This window comes from Aotus nancymaae, unplaced genomic scaffold (assembly GCF_030222135.1).
Source record: "Aotus nancymaae isolate 86718 unplaced genomic scaffold, 86718_ANA_hifiasm-v0.15.2.pri h1tg000008l, whole genome shotgun sequence".
In the NCBI taxonomy this organism is placed as follows: domain Eukaryota; kingdom Metazoa; phylum Chordata; class Mammalia; order Primates; family Aotidae; genus Aotus; species Aotus nancymaae.
The window spans coordinates 58,703,084-58,727,180 of record NW_026988419.1 but is presented as its reverse complement, the minus strand read 5'-3'; the positions used below and the strand labels follow the sequence as shown (position 1 = coordinate 58,727,180).

The window sequence follows — 24,097 nt, the reverse complement described above, 5'->3', positions numbered from 1 at the left end:
AGTTACAATAAAGTGAGGCATGAGAATGGCGAAGGAGGTAAAGATGAATGGAGACCGCTACTTTCGGAGCCGAAACTTAGGAAACAAAGTCACTCTGGGCCAGACAACAAAGTGACTGTGACTTTCTCTCCCGCTTCCCTTTCACTCTCTACTTTTCCCCATCCTTTGAGGGACCCCAGGTACTCAGGGCAAACTAGAGGGTAATTAAAGAGCACTCGACAGATGGCGAGGGCTGGCCGTGGATCTGCGAGTAGCACAGGCTTTGCGGGTGGCGTGCATGGGGCGATGAGGCCCCCAGGTGGCCAGCTGAACCCCGGCGCAGGACAGACGTTGCCGCTCGGCGCCAGGCCGCTGGGCGGCGAACGCGTGCGCTTGTACGGGCTGGCGCTTCCGGCCCCGGCAGAAGTGCCGGTCGCCTTCAGAGGTCCCTGGCGCAAAGCATTCTGGGGTTTCAGCCAGGCACCGCCGCAGTCTCCTGGGACCGCGTGGGCTACCCGGAAGGTGGGTCCGAGGCTCGTTCTGTGCCCAGCATCGCGGCGTCTCCTTAGAGCGCATCTTTGGGTCTGGCCAGCGGTGCTGAAATAGCGGAGAAGGTTGGCGGTAGGGAGGAAACATCCATTTCAGTAGATTTCTCCGCAGATCCTGTGCCTTCAAACCCTGCGAGTCCATACTTTAAAACAAAATGAAGAAATTAAGGCTTAAGGAACTAGAGAGTCGCCTGCAACAAGTGGATGGATTCGAAAAGCCCAAGCTGCTTCTAGAACAGTATCCCACCAGGCCGCACATTGCAGGTAGGGCGGCTGGTTCACCACGCCCCTGCCTTCGGCGTTAGTCCAGTCTACTCTGTGATATAGAAGTTATTTGGATACAGAGAATGTCTAGAGAAATTTAGCCCTAAGATCACCTATCGCGTTAGAGAGTTCTTCCTTGTCACTGCACCTGAAGGCACGCCCTCCACAGACGCACACACACTTTATCGTTTTACTGTCTAGTTTTCTGCAGGTCCCTTAACACTGCCAGACACCTTTTTAATATGTTTTTTTTTCCTCTTCTCACGTTATAAACTCTTTGAGGACAAGGTATTTGTTGGTCTCGTTCATACTTGAATTCCCAGTGCCTGGAAGAGTTGCTGGTACTATTTAGAAGCTCAGTAAATATTTGCTAAGTAAAGATCAATTTCCTATTGCAACTAAGAATTCTTGTGCTATACTGTGCCCTAGAAATGAATACCAGAGTTGATAGTGGAAGGGTAGTTTAACAGAATCAGAATATGTGCTGTATAAAAGTGGGCGTGCATATTAATTTTAACAGATTTTTCTGAGCGTTAGCATTGTCATTTCATGCCAGACATTGATAACTGGGAGTACAAGAGAGAATACAGGAAAACATGTATCTGTGTTACCGAAGTCATCGGGAAGCCTTAGAAAAAATATTTTTATTAGTTTTTGAGATGGGGGTTTCACTGTCACCCAGGCTGGAGTGCAGTGGCATGATCACGGCTACTGCAGCCTTGACCTCCAGGACTCAAGTGATCCTCCCACCTAAGCCTCTGAGCAGCTGGGACTACAGGCACACACCATCATGCCTGGCTAATGTTTTTTTTATTTTTATTTTTTGTAGACACAGGGTCTTGCTATGTTGCCCAAGCTGGTCTCAAACTCCTGGGCTGAAGTGATCCTCCCCCCTTAGCCTCTCAAAGTGCTGGGATTACAGGCATGAGCCACTGAGCCTAGCCCCTTACGAAAATTAATTTTTTGAGAGCACCTGCAAGGAGGAGTTTTTTCCAGTTCCAGAATGGTTGTTTCTAAGCTGCCAATGAAAGTCAAGGAGAATACATGTGTATTTACATTTAAACTTCAAGATACTGTCATGATTCCAACCAAAAATTCGTACAAAACTACTGTGTCTAGGTTAAGGCGAGTTTTTTGAAATAAAGACTTACTAGTCTTCTGACTGTAGTTTTTTTAGTGGAATCCAATTTAAAAAATAGTAACAATCTGACCAAGTACGGTGACTCACCCCTATAATCCCAGCAATTTGGGAGAAGAGGCAAGAGGATGACTTGAGGCCAGGAGTTGAAGATCAGCCTGGGCAACACAGTGAGACCCAGCTCTTAAAAAAATAATAAATTAGCTGGGTGTGGTAGTATTCGCCTATAGTCCCAGCTGCTGTTACTAAGTCAGGAGAATCGCCTGAGCCCTGGAGCTTCAGGCTGCAGTGAGTTCTGATCCTGCCACTGCATTCCTGTCTGGGTGATAGAGATAGACCCTATCTCTGAAAAAAACAAAACAAAAAATCCCCTCTGGATCCTCAGGTATCAATGGCCAGCAGCCTTTACTGGATTGAGATATCTTCAGGGAGATGTCAGTGGTGATGTTATTCATGTTTAACCTTCAGTATATCTAATACCCAGTAGTTCTATTATCAGGTCTCATTTGTAGATTATGAATATACATGTCTGTAGATCATGAATATATGTCTAAAGGCTATATTGTGGAGCTTATGGTGCTTGCGTTCTGGTGACAAACTTGTTAAAACAAATTTCTGTGGCTGGGCACAGTGGCTCATGTCTGTAATCCCAACACTTTGTGGGGCTGAGGTAGGAGGATTGCTTGAGCCCTGGAGTTCCAGACCAGCCTGGGCAGTATAGTGAGACCCTGTCTGTGTTTTAAAAAACAAAAGGAAAAAAAAAGTTTGTGTCTTTGTGATGCTAATGCTGGTTTGATAGTGGTTCCTAGTCTTACAGATTTCACAGATAAGTAAAATTTCAAATCAATTTTAGAAACTGATACAGAGTTGCCAAATTTATGTTGACCAGGAAGGATTTTTTTAAAAATCTATTTACTCTTACCATTCTTTCATAAAAATATTTCAGCATCAAAGAAAGAACTGATATGAGTGTATGGCAATGTTTTGAACAAGCTGAGGAAAAATTAAACATTTTGACTTTTTTTTTCCTCGTTTTACATCAGAGACTGGTCACAGTTTTGTCATTCTTGGCATTGCTAACAGAGACTATTTTTTGAGAACCACTGGTGGGTATTAGCCTCCTTTGTGGTGCCTCTTTACTACATACCAAATTATTACATCTTACCTTTTTAAAAAAATAATCTGGAATGCCATTTGGGAAAGGACTAAGTAATGCAAGACAAATTATTTTAGAAAGAGTCATTTGCACAATTTGGTTTTAGTATCAGCTTGCTTATTCTCTAGTTTTTATTTTTTAGCATGTATGCTGTATACAATCCATAACACTTATGATGACATTGAAAATAAAGTCGTTGCCGATCTAGGATGTGGTTGTGGAGTACTTAGCATCGGAAGTGCAATGTTAGGAGCAGGGTACGTAATGCAATATATACTATTTGGGTATTGGGTGGGGGTATTGGGTGGTTTTAATAAGGAGCAGCAATGTGATTAACTGAATTATATTTATGAGACTCCACAGAATGAGATATAGGGAGCAAAAATCTGATACCGAATAGATTTTGAATGGGCAGAAGATCTAAACAAACTACAAAAAATAAATTAAAATGGTAAAAGCAGTAGTTCCTTTTATACAAACCTGAGTTTCCAACCTCTACCAGGTTGGGAAATTATGCTATTGAAAGCAACACTTGACTGGGCACAGTGGCTCATGCTTGTAATCCCAGCACTTTGGGAGACCAAGGTGGCAGATTACTTGAGCCCAGCAGTTTGAGACCAGCCTGGGCAACATGGTGAAACCCCATGTCTACAAAAAATACAAAAATTAGCTGGGTGTGGTGTCATGCACCTGTGGTCCTAGCTACTTGGGAGGCTGAGGTGGGAGGACTGCTTGAGCCCAAGAGGTTGAGGCTACAGTGCATCAGGATGGCACCCCTACACTCATCTGGGTGACACAGCAAGATCCTGTCTGGAAAAAAAAAAAAAAAAATTCTTATTTTGCTAATGGAGTTAAAAAGATACATGGTTTTTTTAAAAAGCTAATTTTTTGTTTTTACTTGGGAGCTATAAGTCGCAACTCTTTGTGTGTGTTTTGTATTTTAGATTATGTGTTGGATTTGACATAGATGAAGATGCACTGGAAATATTTAACAGGAATGTGGAAGAGTTTGAGTTAACAAATATTGATATGATTCAATGTGATGTGTGCTTATTATCTAACAAAATGTCCAAGTCATTTGATACAGTAATTATGAATCCTCCCTTTGGGACCAAAAATAATAAAGGTTTGTAACAAGAATCAGGTATATTGTTAAATTTATAGACATGTTTTTAAAACTATTTTTAAGGCCAGGCACAGTGGCTAAGGTGTGTAATCCCAGTGCTTTGGGAGGCTGATACAGGAGGATCCTTTGAGGCCAGGAGTTGAAAGCCAGCCTGGGCAACACAGTTAGACCCTGCCTCAACAACAACAAAAATTTTTTTTAATTAGCCAAGTGTGATGGTGAGCCTATAGTCCTAGCTATTCAGGAGGCTGAGGTGGATGGATCACTTGAGCTCATGTATTCAAGGCTGCCATGAGCTATGAATGTGCCACTGCACTTCAGCCTTGGTAAGAGCAAAACCGTGTCTAGAAAAAATAAAAACCATTTTTATCACTGACTGTTTGGGCTAGGTGATTTTATCACTCTTCATTAAACTAAGGGTAAGTCATTTTACTACTCTTCATTAAGTAAACCAATCTCTTACCTGTTATAGTTCTTATAATTTAAATTTCAATTTGTTTAATGCATGGCTAAGAAATTGAGTTTTTCAACTTTTGTTTTTACAAATTTGTATTAAGTAAACAGAGTCATTTCATTTATTGTATGTCTCCCATTTGTTTTCAAGAATAATTTGCGTAACCCTTTTGAATGAATATGAAACATACAAAGAATTTTATACATTTAAAACCTGTTTTTTAATGTCTTAACAGACCCAAGGATTTCTACATGTGCCCATCAGTAACAGTGACTCACTGTGGCTGTTAATTTTGTGTGTACCGTGGGCAAGGAGCTTAGGAAGTCAGTGAGGGTAGGAAAAGACATGCATAGTTCAAAAAGTACCCGGCCCCCACCAAGATGATTCTGAATACTACTATACACGTTTCCTTCTCCCCTTTTTTGAAAGTCATTAATGTTGGAATATTAAAATTTTTACTTTAGCCTTATTTAACCAAGACAGTATAATTCTGGTTTTATTCTACCAATCTTAAAATAATATTTTGATAGTTTATTTGTACCCTTATTGCTAAAAGATTTCAAGGTGGCTCTTTTGAAGTTTGGAAGAAAATGTTTTTAAATCCTACTAACTTAATCTTCTACTTTGATAAGAGGTAAAGAGGAGCTTTTTTTCTACTCTTCACAGGAACAGATATGAATTTTCTAAAGACTGCTCTGGAAATGGCAAGAACAGCAGTATATTCTTTACACAAATCCTCAACTAGAGAAGTAAGTTCAAATCATCTGATATTCAATGGCATTTATTTTTAAATTCATGACAGTGGTTTTAGGATTTGCTGTGAATCACTAGATACCACAGTATCTATTTCTCCTGACCTTTTTGACATCTGAAACTTAGGAACTAAATTTTCCACTTAACCAGCTAGCATCTATGATTGGTCTTTTTCCAGGCTATGAATGCTTTCTTCAAAGATTTTTTCAGACAGGAATTGTTGTCATGAGAGAGTATAACTCAGGAGTAGAGAAGTGTGTTATAACTAGCATTACAGTATGTTTTAGTTTCTCTGTAAGTCTTAGTTGATGCTTTTTGTCCCATTGTCCTTGTGTGGCCTGATGTACTTAAGGGAGGCAGTAATGCCAGGTTTTCAGAACACTGAGCCTGGAGCTAAACAGATCTGAGTTCAGAAATCATCTATTCTTATTTTTGCAGCATATAACATTTTTGCAGCATGGAGGGGTGTATAAGTTGTATTCCAGGAAACTGAGAGGAGGGGCAGTACATTTTTTTAGTGTGGGTATAACATGGTGGTTAGGAACAGAGATTCTGAAGCCAGACCAGACTCCCTGTGTTCAGATCCAAGCTTTGCTGCTTCCCAGCTGTTACCTTGGTCAAGGTAATTGAGCTTCAGTTTTGTCATTTATACTGTTCTCACCTGTACTCTAAGTGTAAGGGACTAAGAGTACCCAATAGTTCATAATTGTGAGGATTACATGAGTTAATATTTACAAAGCACTTAGATCAGTGTCTGACATGTGTAATTGCATATGTTAGTTATTATTTAAATCATAAATGTATTCAAAGATTTTAAAGTGATTTTGTAGGAAAAAATACTTAATTCATATAAATACAAAAAACCCAGTCGGAAATAATACATTCTAGTTACATGGTAATCTGATAACCCTTTAAAAAGCATAAAATAAAACAGCTAAAAAAAAAATTCTGCTAACAATGAGCAGTGTGGTATGGTAGGCAAGCAACAAGACACAACATAGCTAGTGAATAAATCCTCACTATATATGAAAGCAAACACCAGTAAATATTGGTATCCAAATGTGTGTTCCCAAGAACACCCTCAGGTTTGATGATTCACTAGGAAATCTCATAGGACTCAGCATATAGTCTTATTCATGACTATGATGTATTACACTGAAAGGATATAGAGCAAAATCAGCAAAAAGAAGGGTACATTGGGCAGAGAATAAGGGAAACCAGGGGCAAGCTTCCCAAGTCTTCACCCAGTGGAATAACAGAGAACACACTTAATTTCCCCAGCATGAATTATTGACAACACATGAAATACTGCCAACCAGGGAAACTCATCAGAGACTCAGCGCCCAGGACTTTTATTAGGGACTGATCATATGGCAGTTCCCTTTCTGACACATTCCCAAACTCTAGACGCCCAGTAGGAAAACAGGTGTTCAGCATCAACAGTGTTAGGCACAGTGAAACCCTATTATTAGGAGTAGGGAGTGGGAACCCTCCCAAAATCTAAGTTCCCAATCTCCAGTCAAGGACCAAACTTATAAGCAGGCCTTTCTAAAGATAAGCAGTCAGGCCTGCTGTGAACTCTTTTCTGCACAGCTTGGCATAACATGAATTTTATACAACTCATATACAGTTCATGCAGTAAAATTGCATGAACTGAATTGCCCATGTACATAGATCTCCGCTAAATGGTTTCTAGGATAACTAGCTGTATATATTAAAGAAATAATGCTACAGAAACCATGAGAACATTACACATCTCTGATAGATTTCTGAAATAGTCATGCATCCCTTAACAACAGGGATATGTTCTGACTAATACATTCTGAGAAATGCATCACGAGGTGATTTCATCATTGTACAAACATAGAACAGACCACCGAGTCTCTATGGTTCTAATCTATTGTTCCTAGGCTACAAACCTGTCAACATTTTGCTGTGTTGACTACTACAAGCAATTGTAACACAATGGTATTTTTTAATCTAAAGATATATAAACACCAAAAAGATAATGTGTTGTGCTATGATGTCAAGATAGCTACATCACTTGACAACAGGAATTTTTCAGATCCCTTTATAATTTTATGGGACTACCAAAATATATGCAGTCCCTAGATAACCCCAAATGGCATTATGTGGTGCATAAATAGCTTTCTATCAATTGGATTTATTGTGTGATTTGGTTCCGATTGTTAAATATACTGAAATGGCTTGATTTCCTATTTTCAGAATACTATCCATTCAGTTGAAATGTTTACAAGGGTCTAGATTCTAATGAAATTTTAAGCTTAAAAACCCAATCTCAAGTATTAGCAAAAAGCAATTTTTTAAAAAATTATTTAAAAATCAGTTCATAATAACATATTATTTATGTTTAGCATATTCAAAAGAAAGCTGCAGAATGGAAAATCAAGATAGATATTATTGCAGGTAAGACAAATCTCAATGCTAATATCCAAAAGGGCCAACATGCTTTCACTCAACCAAAACTTTCATGCAGCTGCTGAGGAAATATACTATAAAGTATACTTTACAGTATGGCAAAATGTGCATGATTGGTAATAGATTGGAAATGGAGTAAAAGCAGAGTGAATACTTACCCTGAGACTGTCTTAATTTATGCAATTTACTGAAAATTTCTAATAGCATTCAGGTACTTGGTCACTCCAGACTCAGGCAGAACACTATAGCAGCACAATGATTAAAAACACGGCCTTGGAGTCGGTCAGATCTTGGTTTGAAATTCATTCATGGAAAATGCCACCTGGGTCTACGGCCATACCACCCTAAACGCGCCCGATCTCGTCAGATCTTGGAAGCAAAGCAGGGTCGGACCTGGTTAGTACTTGGATGGGAAAATGGCACCTGGATAACCTTTCAAATTTCTTTTCTTTTCTTTTTTTTTTTTTTTTTTTGAGACAGTCTTGCTCTGTTGCCCAGGCTGGAGTGCAGTGGCATAATCTCAGCTCACTGCAACCTCTGCCTCCCGGGTTCAAGCAGTGCTCCTGCCTCAATCTCACGAGTAGCTGGGACTACAGGTACACACCATGCCCAGCAAATTTTTGTATTTTCAGTAGAGACAGGGTTTCACCATGTTGGCAGGGCTGGTCTCGAACTCCTGACCTCAGGTGGTCCTCCACCCTTGGCCTCCCAAAGTGTTGGGATTACAGGTGTGAGCCACCACACCCAGCCTCTAATTCCATTTTCTGATTGCCCCTGGAATCAAATAACATTTATCTTTTTCTATTAAACATCAACACTATGAGTAAATTATGTTTGATACATTTTTATTACTAAATTGGGTAATAGTCACAAACATCAAAACAGGAAAGCATATAACTAGAAGTTAATTATAATCTAAGCCTGAAATAAGAGTACAATAAGGGAACATGATTTTTCACAATAATAAACTAACAATGAATTGACACTGTAGTGTTAAACGTACAACTAATTTAATACTGTTCATAATAATTTGTTCATCTTCCTGTTATTTTCAGTGTTGCATTAATTACAGAGTTTTAGGTTTTTTGTTTTTGTTTTTGAGACGGAGTATCCCTCTGTCGCCCAGGCTGGAGTGCAGTAGCATGATCTTGGCTCACTGCAACCCCTGCCTCCTGGGTTCAAGCAATTCTCCTGCCTCAGCCTCCTGAGTAGCTGGGAATACAGGCACATGCCACCATGCCCAGCTAACTTTTTTATTTTTAGTAGAGATGAGGTTTCACCATGTTGGCCAGGCTGGTCTCGGACTCTTGACCTCAGGTCATCCTCCTGCCTCGGCCTCCCAAAGTGCTGGGATTTCAGGCATGAGCCACTGCACCCGGCCAGTTTTTGGTATTATATGCAGTATGGAACAACTTAGAACAGTCCCAATAGACCATGCCAGAGCTTTGCTCCTCCTATTACTAAATTGGGTAATAGTCACAAACATCAAAATAGGAAAATCATATTAACTAGAAGCTAATTATAATCTAAATTAAATGTGGTCCTCACACCATCAGCATTAAAATCCCTGGGATTTCCTTGTTAGAAATGAAGAATTTCTGGCTCCACCCAGACCTATTATATTAGAATCTGCATTTCAACAAGATCCCCAGGTGATTTTATTGCACATTAAAACTTGAAAGCTCACTTTGGGAGGCCGAGGCAGGCGGATCACGAGGTCAAGAGATCGAGACCATCCTGGTCAACATGGTGAAACCTCGTCTCTACTAAAAATACAAAAAATTAGCTGGGCATAGTGGTGCGTGCCTGTAATCCTAGCTACTCAGGAGGCTGAGGCAGGAGAACTGCCTGAACCCAGGAGGCGGAGGTTGCGGTGAGCTGAGATCGTGCCATTGCGCTCCAGCCTGGGTAACAAGAGCGAAACTCCATCTCAAAAAAAAAAAAAAAACTTGAAAGCTGTGATAGACAGGGGTAGATTCATTGCCATCCCTCTAAAATAGATTGGTAGTAAAGAGTTTAGAGAATCTATTTTCTTTTTGAGACAGAGTCTTGCTCTGTCACCCAGGCTGGAGTGCAGTAGTGCAGTAGCTTTGCTCACTGCAAGCTCTGCCTCCCGGGTTCAAGCATTTCTCTGCCTCAGCCTTCTGAGCAGCTGAGATTACAGGCACCCGCCACCGTGCCCGGCTAATTTTTTTTGTATTTTTAGTAGAGATGGGGTTTCACCATCTAGGCCAGGTTGGTCTTGGAACTCCTGACCTTGTGATCCACCCACCTTGGCCTCCCAAAGTGCTGGGATTACAGGCGTGAGCCACTACACACAGCCTACATTATTCTTTAGAAGGAAGAAATATGAAAAATTGGTTTTCATTTTAGAGCTTAGGAGGAAAATAATAAGCTACTTACTATTAAACTCTGAGTTAGAAAATTTTGAAATAAGCACGGTTATTATGAGATTAAGTTAATTATATAGACTATTAGGAAATTAAAAATAGAAAGGTACCATCATTTTCATAGGACGTACTTTTTGTCCACCTTTTATCCTTCTAAACTCTTCACTTATAACCTCAAATTACAGTATAAACAGCCATAATGGCAGAAATGCCAAGCTGCCATAGCCAATGCTGAGAATCTAGCAAGTCACTACTTGGATACGTTAAAAGTTCTAAAATGTTCAGTTTATCAGCACTTAATGTTTTTCTTAATTTGTTGTTTAGTCAAGGATGGTAAATGTTTGTTTGGAAATAGAATTTTATCTTTAGGTTGATTTTGTTTTACAGAGCTTCGATATGACCTGCCAGCATCATACAAGTTTCACAAAAAGCAATCAGTAAGTCTCTTGATTTTGGCTGGTTTACATTCGGTATTGAAAAGCTTTGTGGGCCAGGCGCGGTGGCTCACACCTGTAATCCCAGCTACTTGGGAGGCTGAGGCGGGAGAATCACTTGGACCCAAGAGGTGGAGGTTGCAGTGAGCTGAGATTGTGCCACTGCACTCCAGCCTGGGCGACAAAGACTCAATTTCAAAAGGAAAAAAAAGAAAAGCTTTGTAACAAGTAATTATTTCTAGTGTTTTCAACTTTCCTGTGTAAATACAGAAAGTCAGCCTAGGAGACACAATAAATAGCCTTGTGGGAAGGGCCCATAGTCAATAGCTAATATTCTAGTTCTGTTTTAAATGCTCTGGGTACAAAAAGAAAACAAAACAAAAAACTATGTTTTTACTCTTTTCATATAGTATATATTTTATTAGTTTGTACTAATACATTCTCATATTACAAAGGCAATTTAATGGAAGAACCACCTTCCTTCTGATATTTGAATCATCTGAAATAACACAAACAGAACTATACATTCAAAAAAATTCTCATTTGGTTAAGAAAAAAAGACAAACAACAAAAAAACTTTTTCTTTCTCACAGGTGGACATTGAAGTGGACCTAATTCGGTTTTCTTTTTAAAAGCCCCCACAAACAAAAGTACTTTAAAACCTATTTAAAATGAATAAAAAATTGGTTTACTAAACTACTGGTCTCCAGCACCATTTTCTGTTTTCTGTTGTTTGGATGCATGTTCTTCTTCTTTGTCTGTTTCTTCTCTTGCTCTTTTCATAGGTCCTATAAAATAACAATTTTTGTTAAATTCAACATAAGTACTGCTCTATTTTAATACTGAGCACAATCACTAATAATGATACTGTTGAAAAAGACATAACTTCCTTGCACCAATGAGAAAAGGTTTTTCTCTTATTACAGACCATTTGACCTCTAGATTCATCTTCCAAATATCCTATCCCTGACTTATACAACAGCATGACTGAGGTAAATAATAATAATCCACGAATGGCACTTATCCAGGAGCTGAAAAGCCAAATCCCTATTCTCTCTGACAAATCGTTTATTTATGGAAGTGCACATTTCCTCATGAAACTACCAAAGGACTTAGAAAAAACTTACCAGTTGCACCATTTTCATCATGTTCATCATCACTAGCAAATTTCGTTTTCTTGCCCTGAAACTGTACTTTTCCTTTACCAGACCCAGGCTGGGCAGCTTTATTACCCTTTCCTTTTCCTTTAAATCTGCGACCTGTACAGACACAATTGAGCACTTCGTAAAGATTTTTTTTTTAAGTTTCTTGTCAGTGTTTTTGAACACTGATTGAAGTTTTTGCTCAAGTAAATGGGTTAAACAACCAGACTGAAAAATCAGAATAAATGACCTTTTGACTTCCATTTGTTTAGGGATTCTTGTTGGTCTTCTATTATTTTTTTCAGTGCTTCTTTTTCCACCTCTCCTTCTAGTACTTCCCAAGTCACTTCTTTGTTCCTTAATTGTAGGTTACCATTATTTGCATCTTTGGCTTTACTCAATGCTTCCTTGGCTTTTTCTTTAAACAGAATTATCCCCTATATCAGAGACAGAAAATGAAAGCCATACCCTTAGTTTTTAGTCCCACAATTAATTTCTTTGTTCAAAGTAATTTTTTCTACCCTGCAAACCTGCCATGCCTTTACCAGTTTTAATTTTACTGAACATTAGAAAAGGTATGCTACAGAAGTAAAACTGCAATCGCCAATATGAACTGTCATTCATATGATTCAGAAACTATCAGATATCACATATAATAACAATAACAACAAAGTAAATGATCAAGTAAAAACTAGTATAATCCAGAAAGTATCAGACTTCACATCTAGTGACAATAACAACAAATGATCAAGTAAAAACTAATTTAAATAAACACAGTTTTAAAATTATTCTACTAATTTTGTCTTCTACAAGATAAGTTTCTACAGATTTTCAAACTGATTGCTAAAAAGCATAGGAATGTTTCCAAACCTCTTTTGCTCCTCTGACGAAGTCTATCCATTTTATTTCACCATGATTTGAGAAAAGGATATGTAAATCTTCTCTACAGGTCTGATCATCTAAATCACCCGAAAATTTCAACAAGCACCCAATCTTTTCTTCTAGAGATTTCTATAAAAATATACAAAGCAATCAAAAAGTTTCTTAAAAGCAACAACAGACCAGATATGACTCACACCACATTATACCTATATAAGAAAAAGACTAGAAAGTAAAATGCTATTTTAAAGTAGTTTCACGGAGTTGGTGTTTTCCTTTGTCATCGTTTATTCTACAATGGCTTTCAATTTTAACTTATCTGATCTCTTATACACCTGGTGTTTAATTAGTTATAAACTACATAAGTAAGTCTGATTATTAGACTACCTTGGAAAATAATTCTAGGGAGTATTATTTATCATACTTCTAAAATTTTTTGAAGTCATTATTTTCCCCAAATAAAAATTTGTATTTGTAAATTTCTAAATGGAAATACACAGCAGCATCTTATAAAGTCAAAATTAAAAGTCACATTAGTATTAATCTATGATTAGAATCTTTAGAAGTTATAGAACATTTTCTCATAAAAATAAGTTCTAGGCATAAATGAACTTTTTCTGAATATTTCAAAATAAAATTTCCTGTATTTTATTTTTTATTCTTAGGGTCTCACTCTGTCACCCAGGCTGTAGTGCAGTAGTGTGATCTTGGCTCACTGCAACCTCTGCCTCCCGGGTTCAAGCAACTAGTAGCTGGGAATACAGGCATGAACCACCACACCTGGCTAATTTTTGTATTTTTAGTAGAGACAGGGTTTCACCATATTGGCCAGGCTGGTCTCAAACCCCTCACCTCAAATGATCTGCTCACCTTGGCCTTCCAAAGTGCTGGGATTACAGGCGTAAGCCACTGTGCCCAGCCTTTTTCTTATTTTAAAACATATTTCTTATCCTTAGTGTTCTCTTTTCCTTCAATATAGTACCTGATATATTACTTTAGTGCAATGACAACTATAGATAGCTTTGCTTACAATTTTTTTTAAAAAGTCCTCAGACTTAAAACCTATTCATTTAACTTTGAATGACAGATATACTAGCTACCAGTAATATATATACTTACCATTTCAGCATCTTCTTCTAACTTCTGTTTTGCTTCTTGCTCTCTACAAATAAAAATATTGTAATGATAACATATTTCCACTTACTATATAAGAAAACAAAGTCCTAATAAAGTTAACCACTCATGATCACTAAACTATTTAACCAAAGCCAGAAGTCCTTAAGTTTTGTGATCATGCAATGCTAGACGGCAATGCAATTTCGCCCCCAGATTGTCAAGGCAGCTTAAGATCTCAATGTTTCACTAGCAAAGAGAAAGGCCTATTGCCACTATTTCAGAGCTCACCAACTATACTTTTGTCAAAGCTTTAAGGAATTCAAATTATGTCACTATTACTTCAATGTACTTACTGTTTAGCCCTTAATTTTGCTTCCACTTTATTTTGTTTCCTTTCTTCATTTTTTTTGGCAAAATAATCATCCCTAAAGAACACACAGTACAGAGGCTAAGTTCATGAGAACAAAGTTAAGACTGCAGAATATTTTGAGTGACTTAAGACATGACACAGCAATGAATGTTGTACACATTTACTATCAACATAATCATCAACTAAAAATTCAAAATATGCCAAGGAAGTTACTCATGTTTTTTAAAATAACAGCCTTACTAAGAAATCCATGTGCCACAAAATTCACTCTTTTAAAGTGTATCTCGAATGTTTTTTAGTATATTCAGAGTTGTACAACCATCACTACTAATTTCAGAACATTTTCATGACCCCAAAAAGAAACCCCCTGCCCATTAGCAATCTCATGTTGATTTTCATTTATCATTCATGTATGGGGGGGAAAAATGCATCAGAAGTCATGCAAATAATATTTCAGTTCTCTATGGTGTTAATTTCACAAAAGGAGAAAATTTTTAAATCCCCGAGACCCAAGAATAACAGCAATGATGAAAACCAAATTAAATAATGTCTGAGGATTTAACACTGATAATATGATCCATCACAGTGCATCTCTTAAGTCAATCAGGTTTTGTATATACCATTTAGAAGACTATATACAGTCTTCTAAAGTAAGAGACTATGGCCCTACAACTAATTTTATCATGAAAATGCTCTGGTTCATCCCCATTTTCAGACACTTAGACAAACACACACATATACACACAAAGAATGTGATCTAAATCTCCAATAATCCTTTCTACTGTTAAAAATATATATATAGGCTATGAAAAATTAAGATGAAAACTGCAGATATATTTTCCAAACACACAAAAGCCCAAATTTTAATACCCAGCCTGACTAAAAGTTTTAGATGCAAAATCAGTACTAAAATATAAGCTCCTTTAATAATGGCTAACAGTGGCTGGGTGCAGTGTCTCAAACCTGTAATACCAACATTCTGAGAAGCAAAGGTGGGTAGATCACCTGAGATCAGGAGTTCGAGACCTGCCTGGCCAACATGGTGAAACCCATCTCTACTAAAAATACAAAAATTAGCTGGGCGTGGTGGCAGCCACCTGTAATCCCAGCTACTCAGGAGGCTGAGGCAGGAGAATCACTTGAACCCAGGAGGCAGAGGTTGCAGTGAGCCAAGATTGTACCATTGCACTCCAGCCTGGGCAGTAAGAGTGAAACTCTGTCTCAAAAAAAAAAAAAAATTGCTAACAGTGAAAAGGTACTAATGAACACTTTTCTTATAGTCTCAAAAGATTATAGTTCTCACTGAGCAAATACCAAGCCATTTCTCAAAGGACATCTAAAGATACTAAAAATCTTTAGCCTTAGAGGGGATGCTACTTTCATGCTCCTTACCCTAGTGTGTCAATTCCATATAACTAAAAGGCCAGGAGAAACATCAGCAAAAAGACTTACTTGAACAGTATTAGCAGGTCTGTGTCTTTGTACTTCTGGCCAGGGGTCTCTACAAACTTCTTAGCAGATTCAATGCTATCAAACACAACAAAAATTGATCCCTATAAAAAGGAAGGAAAAGATTAAGTTATGTCCCATATGTTTTAGAACTTGAAAAAGTCTGTATCATCATACCTTAAATGCTTTATGCAGTGTTCTTCTCATCTGAATATTTAGTACTTGACCTTTATCTTCTAACCATTCTTTTATGTCATCAAGAGTTGCATCAGTTGGGAAACCTTTCTGTGAAGAATGGGAAGAAATGTACAAATAACAAATAATGACTTTTCAGATAAACAACTGGAGATAATTTGATTCATTTTATCTTGAAACGAAGCCAGGATATACCCATCTATCTCTATTTCTCTCTTTAGTAATCATTTAAAAGCCTTGTTTAGGAGCCACTATTCTCCACTGCAATAAAAGTGACTCATCTGGTATTTGCTTCAGAATAATTCAGCTGAGGCAGAAATAAAACAAGATGATTTACGTGTTCTGCTAAGAACTACTAAAGCTGGGTGATGGTACATTATTCAACCTATTTATATATATATCTGAAATTTTCCATAATAAACTATTTAAAAATATGCTAAAGAAAACTGCAATCAAGTTTAGCAGCTGACAGATAAGAACAGCTAATATGCTATAAGTGCTTAGAATATGCCAAAGATTTCATCCAATGGTATGAGTTTTTCTTTTTTTTTTTTCCATTTAATTCTCACAACGGTTCTACAAGTTAGAAAATATCCACATTTATGAAGATAAAACTTAGGACCGAGCATGGTGGCTCACGCCTATAATCCCAGCACTTTGGGAGGTCAAGGTGAGTGGATCACTTGAGCCCAGGAGTTCGACACCAGCCTGGGCAATACAGGGAGACCCCTGTCTCTACAAAAAATTTTTAGCCAGGTATGGCCAAATTTTTAATACAGCCATATATGCCTATAGTCCCAGCTACTCAGGAGGCTGAGATGGGAAGATCACTTAAGCCCAGGAGGTCAATGCTGCAGTGAGCCATGATCACACCACTGCACTCCAACATGAGCAACAGGACGAGACTCTGTTTCAAAAACAAAACAAAACAAAAAAACTTAGGTTAAGAATATCAAACACAGTAATTAGTGAGGCTGTGATTCCTGATCCCTTACTCTTCCCTACTCTACTCTACTTTCTAAATAAATGTAAGATATTTAAATGCATTAAAGGCCCACTTACGATATAAACAGATCTGTTTTTTACATCATTTTTATACTCATCAGTCACTTCGGGTAGCGGTTTGCTTGGAGACCTTCTGATTTTAGTTTTGTCTTCACTAATTTCCATGAGTTCTGCCTTGGATTTGCTCAACGCTTCCACAATTACATTAAAGTCTGTTGTTAGACGGTTCAACCTGAAATGGACATATAAAAACGTAAGACTCAGCAGTAACACTTACTGTAATCAGAAAACCGAAAGATTATTTTTAAAAGCTTGTTACCTGTTGAATTTTATCATTATCTCCAAAGGTACCCAGCCTTCATCCAGCTTTATCTGTTCCTTTAAAAACTTGTCCCGTGGCAAATTGAAGTCTCCAAAATAATACTGTGAGATAATACAATGTATTTCAGAACACTGTATAATATGGACTCCAATCCTGACATTTCTTATTACTTTCCAGTACCAAGTTCTGTTATTTAAAAATACATGTCACAAGTTACAAAAGGCAATAAACATCTTCCCCAAATATACGATATAAAATGTTTATAATACAAATTAAAATACGATATAAAACGTTTACAATACAAATTAACAAAAAAAAAAACTAAAATGTCAATTACTTAAACAGCATTAACAGATGTGTTAATAGACTAGAAAGCCTTAAAGAAGAATATATTTAAAGATTATATAAAAAGCCTCTTGCAAATTACTGTGGAAAGACTAGATGGTTAAAAGAACTGGAATAAACTGGTTAATCACTTTTTTTTTTTTTGAGACGGAGTCTCACTCTGTCACCCAGGTTGGAGTGCAGTGGCATAATCTTGGCTCACTGCAACCTCTGCCTCCCAGGTTCAAGCAGTTCTCCTGTCTCAGCCTCCCAAGTAGCTGGGATTACAGGCATGTGCCACTACACCCAGCTAATTTTTGTATTTTTACTAGAAACAAGGCTTCACCGTGTTGGCCTCAAACTGATCTGAAGTGATCCGTCTGCCTCAGCCTCCCAAAGTGCTGGGGTTGCAGTCGTGAGCCACTGCACCTGGCCTTCTAATTTTTAAAAATTAAAAATAAGGGCCAGGGGCCAGGCACGGTGGCTCACACCTATAACTGAATCACGAGGTCAAGAGATGGAGACCATTCTGGCCAATATGGTGAAACCCCGTCTCTACTAAAATCACAAAAATTAGCTGGGCGTGGTGGTGCACGCTTGTAGTCCCAGCTACTGGGGAGGCTGTGGCAGGAGAGTCGCTTGAACCCAGGAGGCGGAAGTTGCAGTGAGCCAAGATTGCGCCACTGCACTCCAGCCTGGGCGACAGAGCGCGACTCTGTCTCAAAAAAATAAAAATAAGGGCCAGGGTGGTGGTTCATGCCTAATCTCAGCACTTTAGGAGGCTGAGGTAGGCGGATCACTTGAGCCTAGGAGTTCAAGACCAGCCCAAGCAACATGGTGAGACCCTAGCTCTACAAAAAAAAAAGACCAGGCATGGTGGTATTTGCCTGTAGTCCCAGCTCAGGAAGCTGAAATGGGAGGATCACTTGAGCCTAACAGGTTGAAGCTCCAGTGAGGCATAATTGCGCCACTGTACTCCAGAGCCTGAGCAACCAAGTGAGACACTTCCTCAAAAAAAGTTAAAGTAAATGTTTATTGAATATAAGTACAGAAGCACTCTCAATGTACAAGCAAAGGAAAAACCCAAGTATGACTATTTGGAATGCCAGAAGTAACAGAAAAAGTAAAAGACAAACAAATTTGTCAAGAATTCTTACAAAGAAGGAGGGTAAAAAGCAAACACTCAAATAGAAAATAGGTAAAGGATATTTTATTGGCCTGGCACAGCGGCTCTCGAATGTATTCCCAGCACTTTGGGAGGCTGAGCTGGGTCAATTTCTTGAGGCCAGGAGTTTGAGAACAGACTGGCCAATGTGGTGAAACCCTGCCTCTACTAAAAATACAAAACTCAGCCGCACATGGTGGTGCACACCTGTAATCCTAACTATGTGTGTGGCTGAAGCATAAGACTAGCTTGAACCTGGGAGGTGGAGGTTGCAGTGAGCCGAGATCACTGCCACTGTACTCTAGCCTGAGCACAGAGCAATACTCTGTCTGTCTTAAAAAAAAAAAAAAAAAAAAAAACACTTTATTTTTCAGAGATAGGGTCTGTCTTTGTTGCCCAAGCTGGAGTGCAGCGGTGCAATCAGAGCTCAGTGCAGCCTGAAACTCCCAGGCTCAACTGATCCTTCCGCCTCAGCCTTCCAAGTAGCTAGAATGACAGGTACATACCACCATGCCCAGCTAACGATTTTTTTTTTAATTATTAAAAATAGGCCAGGAGCAGTGACTCATGCCTGTAATCCCAGTACTTTGGGAGGCCAAAGCAGGTGGATCACTTAAGGTCAGGAGTTCGAAACCAGCCTGGCCAACATGGTGAAACCCTGTCTCCACTAAAAACACAAAAATTAGCCAAGGATGGTGGTGTGCACCTGTAATCCCAGCCACTTGGGAGGCTGAGACAGGAGAATCATGTGAACCTGGGAGGTGGAGGTTGCAGCGAGCCAAGATCGCACCACTGCACTCTGTATTCCAGCCTGGGAGACAAGTGAGACTCTGTCTCAAAAAAGAAAAAAAAAAAGCATAAAAAATGTACTGTAAACTAAAAAAATCCCAACCTCCTTTCATTATTAATCAAAGAAATACAATTTAAAGCAATGAGACAGCATTTTTCACCTAACAAACTGGCTAAGACTAGGAAAAAAACGAAGAATACCTAGTATTGACTTGAACACAGAGAACTAGATATGCAGGTAGGTGTAAACTGAAAATTATCAGGGTTTTTTTTTTAATGTGCATGATCCTGGAGCCAGCATAGCTCCTTCTAACAATTCTATCTTGAAGAAATCAATAAACATGTTTACAAAGATTTATATATATTTGTCAAAGAACGATTAGAGCTAAAAAAAAAAAAAAAATTAGATCCTACATATTAAAGAGGAGAAAGAATAAATTATTGATGACACAAAACTTCTCCACAAAAATGTATCCTATATTTAGTGGGGGAAATGGAAGGAAATAAAATCATTAGAAATGTACCACTCTGATGGGGGATGTTTGTAAAGGTGAAGGCACTATGCTTGTGTGGAGGCAGGGGATATATGGAAAATCTCTGTACCTTCCATTCAATTTTGCTGTGAACCTGGAACTGCTGTAAAATATAAGGGCCACTAAAAAAATCAGCATGAGCATGAAGCAAATGTCAAAAGCTTTTAACCTTGATTACCTCAGAGAAGAAGGATTTGAGAGTTGGCAGGTTGTGGGAGAGATACAACCTTTTGTTCTAAGTATTAAACACAGAATGAATAACTTCTAATTTTTCTCCCCACAATCATAAAGAAATTAATACCAAAAAAAGGAACACAGGACATGTTAAATGCAGAGAGGTGTAGCTTAAAAAAAAAAGCAGTTCTGAGAATTGCAGAAAAACCCCACACCAAACAATATGATCTGAGGAGTTCCTTAGCAAGAACGTAAGTTTAAAGATAATTTCCCATGAAACCATTATTGATACTGTAAAGGTTTTTTCTTTTTAAATTTAATAGAGTTTAATTGAACAAAAAATGATTTGCAAATCAGGCAGCCTCCCCAGCCAGAGTATGCTCACAAAGACTCTCAGGTTTCTTTCCATCACCCCTCCACCCCCCAAAGAATGTCTGGCTCTGTCATCCAGGCTGGAGTGCAGTGGTATGATCACCTCTACCTTCTGGGCTCCACCAATCCTCCCACCTCGGTTTCCCAAGTAGCTGAGACTACAGGTAAACCGCTAACACACTCAGCTAATTTAAAAAATTTTTTTTTGTAGAGATGGGGTCTCTTCATGTTGCCTAGGCTGGTCTCTAACTCCTGGACTCAAGCCATCCTCCTGCCTCAGTGCTGCAAAGGTACAGAGGATCACTTGAGGTATTATGTTAACATAAACATAATACCTAAATATGAAAACAGATACTTTATCAAAGTTACTGGCTGGGCACAATGGCTCACACTTGTAATCCCAGCACTTTCGGAGGCCAAGGAAGGCAGATCACCTGAGGTCTGGAGTTCGAGACCAAGCCTGGCCAACACGGTGAAACCCCATCTGTACTAAAAATACAAAATTAGCTGGGTGTGGTGGTATACTACTGTAGTCCCAGCTACTCGGGAGGCTGAGGCAGAAGAATTATTTGAATGAGGGAGGTGGAGGCTGCAGTAAGCCAAAACTGCTGTAGTGAGCCAAGATAGTGCCACTGCACTCCAGCCTGGCCAACAGAGTGAGACTCTGCCTAAAAAAAAAAAAAAAAATTAAAGTTGCAATCGCTGAGAACTGTTTGGGCAGAGAAAAACTAATAGGATGATCAAAAATATAGTGTTATTTCACAGGCAACTTACTTTACCAAGGATTTTTATGTTATTTATGTGTCAGGCATTCTTCTAAGTGCTTAACATTTTATTCACTAATGTAATCCTCCAAACCACCTTATGAGGAAGGAACTACCCTCATTTTATATGAGACTATGAAGCTAAAATTTTATATAAGACTATGAAACTAAAATTTTAAAAAGATAACACCAGCTTATAGTGTTAACCTTTTGAAATGTTTGTACATCTTGAGTTTCATAACCTGGCTCCACCAATATAAAACTGTACGTTATTATATGCACATCTAAGAATCAAAGACAAGCCAAATGTTGAATGTCCATATACTGAAATTAAATGTTCTTTCTCTATTTGTGTTGAGGTCGTCCATTTTCTTTCAAGGAACTTGTTTTTGCAGTTTATAGCACAGGAATCATACCTCAATTTGATGACAGATTTTGGCCTCCAGGGCAGCCATCTTTTCATTATCACCATTTTCAGCCATTGTGGCTATCTGTAAAATTTACCAAATTAGCATAAAGTTATTTTTCATATAAAACTCAAGACTAGAAAGAGAATGTTTACAAAGTATTAATATCTCATTGTTTTCTTTAAAAAAAATCAAGAATTTCTCATTTCACAGGTTCAGTTTCTTTACTCAATTCTCAAATATCTCAACAAAGCAACACTTTGGCGTAAGTAATGACAAATATCTAAAAACTATGAAAAAAGCTGCCCCTCTTTCAGTAAATCACTACCCCATCCTCTATAACAAGAAACTCTTTATCTTCATTTAGCTGGTTAAGCAAGCTTTAGGGGAAAAAAAAAAAAAAACTCCAATCACTGACCAACCATTTCCAGCTTCAAAAGATACTATCTTTCAGTATATCACTGTGCATTTGTTTCGTCTCGGTTCTTTTTTAAATTTTTTTAGACGAGTTTCGCTCGCTCTTGTTGCCCAGGCTGGAATACAATGGCATGATCTCCACTCACCGCAACCTCCCCTTCCCGCATTCAAGCGATTCTCCTGCCTGAGCCTCCAGAGTGGCTGGCATTACAGACATGTGCCACCATGCCCGGCTAATTCTGTATTTTTAGTAGACACGTGGGTTTCTCGATGTTAGTCAGGCTGGTCTCGAACTCCCCACCTCAGGTGATCCACCCACCTCGGCCTCCCAAAGTGCTGGGATTACAGGCATGAGCCACTAAGCCCGGCATAATTTTTGTATTTTTAGTAGAAAGGGGTTTCACCATGTTGTTCAGGCTGGTCTTGAACTCCTGACCTCAGGCGATCCACCCACTTCGGCCTCCCAAAGTGCTGAGATTACAGGCGTGAGGCACCAAGCCCTGCCTCATTTCTTTTAAAACGCAGTCACAGCTAACTTACCCAAATCTTGTTATCAGCAAGTTAGGTATCATAACTTTAAGGTGAAAAAAATCCGAACACTCCAGTTAGTCAGATACTCTATGCTAAGGAACATACGAAAACAAAAATTGGAGAATGTGGTCACACTAACACGATATTAAACTGGGGAGTATGCCTACTAATTCACTAATACATTGGATAGCCAGTTTCCTGTTTCGCATTCCTGATATGAGCACTGCAAGGAAAAAAGGAGGCTATGATATTGGTTTGCTAGAAATTACAAACTAAGTCTTCTAATTACAAAGTACTTGCCTCCAGGACTCTCTACTAAGCCACCCAGTCATCCCTATTGTACAAAAGTTATGTGAACAAATCATCAAGAATATTGCCATTAATTGACTCTAGTTATGAACTGATATAGGTACACTTCTTGGAAGCATCACCTGACACAGTGTAATTGCATTCACTACCCTGGATGCACATAGGAAGCACTTGCATCGGGCTACTGCGTGATGCACATTCCCCTAGAGAATTTACTCAATGTTATGCATTGTCTTGTCTACCACAATCTACACTCCTAAGTTACTACCGTGATCTAGGGCCCCTTACAGTGCAAACCATGAGGTAAAGTAACTAGTCCCTGCAAAAGCTATTTGGCCTACCTAATTTTGGGACTGCGTTTCATTGCTTACTTTTCCAGAATGTACAACTGGAAGTGAAATATTACCCACGTTTTCCCGTTTCACACAGAAACCTGATGTGAGCGATGAAGGCCCTAAAAGACCAAAAGAGTGACGCTGGGGTGTATCTGCGGCCTTAAGTTCTTTGGCCTCCAGTCAGTCCACAGGCTCCACAGACGTTTACCCCGTGTCCACGTTCCCAGAAACTTAGAGATGGCCACAAGCCTTCGGTAAGACTAGAACGCGGTGGAGGTAAAAAACCGAAAGGACGCAATGGGGATGGGGCAGCCACAGTCCCGCCTCAAAGCAACCGCTGAACAGTCTGGGCACCAGCCACGTGCCGAGAACTCCAGGCTCCCGCATTCCTCGCGGGGGCAGCCTCGCCGACGCCGGCGCCCCCTCCGCTACGCCGCCTCCGGCTGCGGCCCACGCGGCGCTCGGCCTGAACGTGAGGAAAGCGAGGGCCTGACGAACGCCGCAAGAGGTAGTAAGGAACAGAAATGCGCCGTCGCGCACCAGCAAAGTGGGCCCTTTTGTAGCTTCTCATTAGCCACCGAGAGTTTCTCACCTTTAAGGTTCTGGTCCCACAGAGCCGCGCCACAGGCTCACAAACAGCAACAGCAACGACTCCAGTCCTCAGCGCAGCCGGCCGGCCTAAAGCGCTCAAAGAAGATGGGGGCCGTCCCGGCAGTCCTTGCGGTCTGGGTGGGCGGGGCCACCGACGAGCTGGAGCGGTCCCTGTGCTCTGAGCATGCGCGGCTGCCGCTGGCTCCCAGGGACCCTGGAGTCCCGCC

General features: G+C 39.3%; 2 protein-coding genes across 4 annotated transcripts; one reads left to right on the top strand and one right to left on the bottom strand.

Annotated features, from left to right (window-relative positions):
* The first annotated feature begins 436 nt into the window (after positions 1 to 436).
* Positions 437 to 12,815, top strand: METTL5 (methyltransferase 5, N6-adenosine). 3 transcript variants are annotated; one of them, XM_021669000.2, is made up of 8 exons: positions 437 to 501; positions 640 to 791; positions 3,228 to 3,342; positions 4,030 to 4,211; positions 5,332 to 5,414; positions 7,794 to 7,845; positions 10,635 to 10,684; positions 11,275 to 12,815. In XM_021669000.2, the coding sequence occupies exons 2-8, from the start codon at positions 683 to 685 to the stop codon at positions 11,311 to 11,313; spliced, it is 630 nt and encodes a 209-aa protein (XP_021524675.1). In that variant the 5' UTR covers positions 437 to 501; positions 640 to 682; the 3' UTR covers positions 11,314 to 12,815. The 3 variants fall into 3 exon arrangements, with proteins under 3 accessions (XP_021524675.1, XP_021524674.1, XP_021524676.1); XM_021668999.2 differs by lacking the exon at positions 437 to 501 and having other exon boundaries at positions 508 to 791; XM_021669001.2 differs by lacking the exons at positions 437 to 501; positions 7,794 to 7,845 and having other exon boundaries at positions 508 to 791; positions 11,275 to 11,377.
* On the bottom strand, positions 11,068 to 23,978 carry SSB (small RNA binding exonuclease protection factor La). The gene is made up of 12 exons (XM_012468551.3): positions 23,872 to 23,978; positions 21,697 to 21,771; positions 17,157 to 17,260; positions 16,895 to 17,069; positions 15,815 to 15,922; positions 15,641 to 15,741; positions 14,172 to 14,243; positions 13,822 to 13,864; positions 12,694 to 12,834; positions 12,074 to 12,260; positions 11,809 to 11,940; positions 11,068 to 11,469 (listed from the first exon to the last, which is right to left on the bottom strand). The coding sequence occupies exons 2-12, from the start codon at positions 21,760 to 21,762 to the stop codon at positions 11,378 to 11,380; spliced, it is 1,221 nt and encodes a 406-aa protein (XP_012323974.1). The 5' UTR covers positions 21,763 to 21,771; positions 23,872 to 23,978; the 3' UTR covers positions 11,068 to 11,377.
* Positions 23,979 to 24,097: the final 119 nt, after the last annotated feature.